The sequence below is a fragment of the Malania oleifera genome, chromosome 5, assembly GCF_029873635.1.
Source record: "Malania oleifera isolate guangnan ecotype guangnan chromosome 5, ASM2987363v1, whole genome shotgun sequence".
NCBI classification, from domain to species: Eukaryota; Viridiplantae; Streptophyta; class Magnoliopsida; order Santalales; family Ximeniaceae; genus Malania; species Malania oleifera.
Window position 1 is genome coordinate 24100948 of NC_080421.1, and position 4821 is coordinate 24105768.

Here is a 4821-nt window from a genome sequence, read left to right on the forward strand (position 1 = left end):
AAGGGCCGTTATTGGAAGGCTGTGAGCGCCTTTCAGGATAGCGTTGAAACATTGAATAAGGTTAGTGGTCATGTTTCCATACCTTTTTCCACCGTCGTGGCACCGAGTCCACATATGAGGAGGGATCTGATTGAAGAATGACTTTACTGGTTCCCCACCCTCATCGAATATCCTCTCTATCCATTTAGAAATAAAAATGCAAATATATCAAACAAAGATGATTCCATAAATATGCTAAATACAAAATGATTATATAATCCAAACAAATAAATTTTATGCATCTCGTTTTTGTTAGGGCATATACTGTATCATAAAAATAAAATACAAATACAAAAAAAACCCTAACCTTAAACTTGGGCGTTTCTGAACGAAACCTTCAAACAGTGAAAGGCACACTAAACTCTTTTATTAATCAAACGAACTCTTCAATCAAATAAATTAATTTAAAATTTATGAATAAAGCATATGGTGGATTTGTGTCTTACCCCATCTCCTCGAGTTTATATAGTTACTCCTCAACGGTTAGGCAGCCTCCCGATGAGCAACGGTCACCTGCAACCTGCAACACATCCGACCTCTGCCTCAACAATGGTAACCTGCTTTGCTCCTCCTTGTCTCTCTGCAAAGCCTGCGTAGGAGGACCTACTCTCTGTTCACAAACACAATCGAAGGAGGAAGGGCTCTATAAGGGTTGAAGCAAATCTCGTTGGACGAACCAAAGAGATTTGCCACGTGTCGAATGCCGGCTGGGCAGTAAGTATCTGAAACAAATCTCGCTGGACGAACCAGCGAGATTTGCCACGTGTCGAACGCCGGCTAGATGGTCAGTAAGTATACGAAGCAAATCTCAATGGACGAACCAGCGATATTTGTCATGCGTCAAGCGGCGGATGGTTAAGCGATTAGTGTTCTCAAGAAAATCTCGTTGAATGAATCAACGATATTTATCACGTGTCCACAACAACATTATTCATTAAAAGTAAATCTCACTAATCTAAGTTGTGAGATTTCGTCAGAGTCATTCTGGGAATCCGAATATAGTATATAATTAATATATATATATATTTTTTAAAAAAAGTTAGGTTGGAAAAAAACTCGGGGCTATGTAATTCCCCCATGCGTTGACGGTACCACGTGATGAAGGGGTTAACACGTGGTCACCTACACGGCCATTTAATTAATTCAAGCAGCTAGGCTACCAAGCTACAAGCCAACTTTAAGGGCCACACACATGCTTCGCACAGATGGCCATTATTGTGAGCAGCAACTGGCCTGGCCCCCCCACATTATTGCATCTCAGGCCTTTCTGAAGTTTCTAGTTCGTACTGCTACGGTGACTTAGTGCGAGCAGCCGCTATGCATTTCTCTCACATGAATTTATTGCGATAGCAAATTGACAAAGCCCCTTCATTGAGTCCTCTGTTTCCATGTCCGAAACCCGATTAGCTTCCAATCTTCCCTAATTTTCTTAAGCCAAGTGTACATACAATCGCCACACCAGCTTTTAAAACCCGGAAGCAGTAAGCAATCAGAGCTGCATACGCCACAGAGAGAGAGAGAGAGAGAGAGAGAGAGAATGGAAAGCAAAGGGGGGAGCAATGGATCAACTACAGATGAACTTCACGTAGTGATGTTCCCGTACTTGGCATTCGGCCACATAGTCCCATTCATACATCTCTCCAACAAGCTCTGCTCCCATGGCGTCCGAGTCTCCTTCGTCTCCGCTCCAGCCGCCGTCCCCCGCATCGCCTCCTCCCTCCACCCCACCATCCAAATCATCCCTCTCCAAGGCCTCCCCCCCCACCTCCAGAACACCTCCGACCTCACCCCCGCCATGGCCGAACTCCTCAAACACGCCCTCGACCAAATGCAGCCCCAAATCAAAACCCTCCTGTCCACCCTCAAACCCCACTTGATCTTCTTCGACTTCGCCCAACACTGGCTCCCCTCCCTCGCCTCCGCCCTCTCCATCAAAACCGTCCACTTCTCCGTCTTCTCCGCCCTCTCCGCCGCCTTCATGACCGTCCCCGCCCGACGCGCAGCCTCCGCCTCCGCCGATGACCTGAAAAACCCTCCTCCCGGGTTCCCCACCACCGCTGTCACCGCCCTCCGAACCTTCGAGGCCAAAGACTTCTCCTACATCTTCAAGAGCTTCAACGGCGACCCCTGTGTCTACGACCGAGTCCTCGCCGGCTTCCACAGCTGCGACGTCGTGGCTTTCAAGACCTGCATGGAGATGGAAGCGCCGTACGTGGAGTTCGTGAAGACCCAGTTTGGCAAACCGGTTCTCTTAGCCGGTCCGCTCGCTCCAGAGCCGCCGTCCGGCCAGTTGGACGACAAATGGGCAAAGTGGCTGGGGAAGTTTCCGGCGAAGTCGGTCATATTTTGCTCGTTCGGGAGCGAAACGTTCCTCACTGACGATCAGATAAAAGAGCTCGTTCTGGGGTTGGAGCTCACCGGACTTCCCTTCTTTCTCGTTTTGAATTTCCCGGCCGGCGCGGGCGAAGACAGGGTGGCGAAAGCATTGCCGGATGGGGTGATGGAGAGGGTGAAGGAGAGGGGGGTTGTGCACAGTGGGTGGGTGCAGCAACAGCACATACTGGCGCACGTTGGCGTGGGGTGCTACGTTTGCCATGCAGGGTTTAGCTCAGTGATGGAGGCTATGGTGAATGATTGCCAATTGGTGATGATGGCACAGAAGGGAGACCAGTTCATGAACTCTAAGCTGGTAAGCATGGACATGAAGGCTGGAGTGGAGGTGAGGAGGAGAGAGGAGGATGGGCATTTTGGGAAAGAGGATATATTGGGAGCAATTATGGAAGTTATGGTGGAGGCGGACAAGGAACCAGGGAAGTCCATTAGGGCAAATCACAAGAAGTGGAGGGAGTTTTTGATTAATAGGGAGGTTCAGAGTAAGTATGTCTCAGACTTCGTCCAGGACATGAAAGCCCTGGTTAATATATGAGACTTAGTTCCATGCAGCACGTGACACATGCTCGTACGTACACCCATGCATACATATATCTCATTTTTATGTAGCTTATCATGGGCTTAATTTCTGTTTACCGAATCATTAGAAATTATCTTAGAACCATGTAATTTCTGGATTTCTATAAATAAAGATGGTGTGCAGAGTGTGAATTTTGTAATTTAAATTTAAATTTTTATTTTTTTAAAAACTTATTAAGTAAATATTTAAAGGGTAAAAAGCAAAACATCAAGGAATAAAATTATTATTTAATAAATATTAAAAATAAATAAAAAAACGTAAATAGTATTTTTTTTTAGGGGTGCCCACTGCCCCTCCCAAGTCCCAACAGAACCAGACCACTCCGAACCATCAAATGCATTCACCAAAAACAATAAATAAGGATAATAATAAAGAAATACATATCAATAAATAAGTCAGACGTGAAGAGAGAGAGAGAGAGAGAGACAGAGATTAAGGCTCAATTTTTTTTTTAAATATAGAAATCAATTTTTGGCCCCAAACGTCTTTTATTTTTTATTTTTGTATGGTTGGAAAAGTCGGTTCTGAATTTTACCCTAATATTTATTTTTTTATATTGAAACTAATTTTTTTAATAATCAATTTTGACTAAACCAATTATTAAAAAATTGATTAAATTTATTTTCGTAATTTTTCACCAAACTATCTTATAATTGTACTTATTTTATTTTAATTTAAATATTTTTATAAAAACACGGCATGCATGGTGGCTTTTAGGTGAATATGGGAATTTTTCTTGACATGTGAAAGTTGACTGGTTGATGTAAGATGTGGGACTCTCCTTTGACCAAAACCCACCTAAATTTAAAATCAGGTATAATTTTTATTTAGTGGAGGTAGAATGGATGACAAGATGTGTGTATGTAAGGATGCTTAAGAATGCTTGCCCATGAGGATATTAATTAGTTATTAAAGAAGATGTGGACACACTTTCATGTAAAGATATCTTATATATTAGACTTGTAGAAGATATATTTGTTACGTATTCAAAAGTATTTAAAAATTAAATTAAAAAGATCCTAAACTATCAAATATAAATAACGTACAATTCAAGTGATACAACTGAGGAATCCCAGATCGTTGCATATAATCAGATATTAGCAAATTTTCAATTGTTAGGATTCTCAGTAATTCAACAACAGATGTAACCGATGACGGCTTGGTGAAACCGTTGATGGATTGAGCAATCCGTTGACGATTTCACTTCACATCAATCATTTTGTTTTAATCCGTCAAAGCAATCGTCAAATGGTATTTTGAAATCGTCGATGGTTTGCTGGAAAACTAAGCAATTTCCTTAATACGCCCCCGCAAGATAGGCGTGCCATTAGTTAAGCCAATCTTGGAGCACAAAGAGTGAAATTTGTGACGGGATAAAGCCTTAGTTAAGAGGTCTGCAAGTTGATTGTGGGTGCTTACATGAGAGACTAGCTTGTAGCAAACTTTTGGTAACCAGATGACGAACAAAATGAAGATTAATAGTAATATGTTTCATTCATGAATGCATAACAGGATTAAGATTCAACTAGGTAGCACCAATATTATCACAAAATAGATGTTAGGGCTTAGTAATCGGAATATCGAGTTCCTAAAACAATGAGTGAATCCAAACAAACCGGAGGTGGCTGAAGCAAGAGTCTGATATTTTGTCTCAGTGGAGGAACGAGCCACAACACACTACTTGTGCATGCTCCATGAAATGGGACAATCACTTAGACAAATAAGATAGGCAGAGGTGGAGGATCCTTATTACTAGCCCAATCAGTATCAGAAAACCCTTGAAGAGTGAGATTCCTCGTGCACTTGAGGAG

General features: G+C 42.5%; 1 protein-coding gene across 1 annotated transcript; it reads left to right on the top strand.

Annotated features, from left to right (window-relative positions):
* The first annotated feature begins 1211 nt into the window (after positions 1-1211).
* On the top strand, positions 1212-3149 carry LOC131155350 (anthocyanidin-3-O-glucoside rhamnosyltransferase-like). Its single transcript, XM_058108415.1, has one exon. It carries the CDS (start codon positions 1577-1579, stop codon positions 2963-2965), a length of 1389 nt encoding a protein of 462 aa, XP_057964398.1. The 5' UTR covers positions 1212-1576; the 3' UTR covers positions 2966-3149.
* Positions 3150-4821: the final 1672 nt, after the last annotated feature.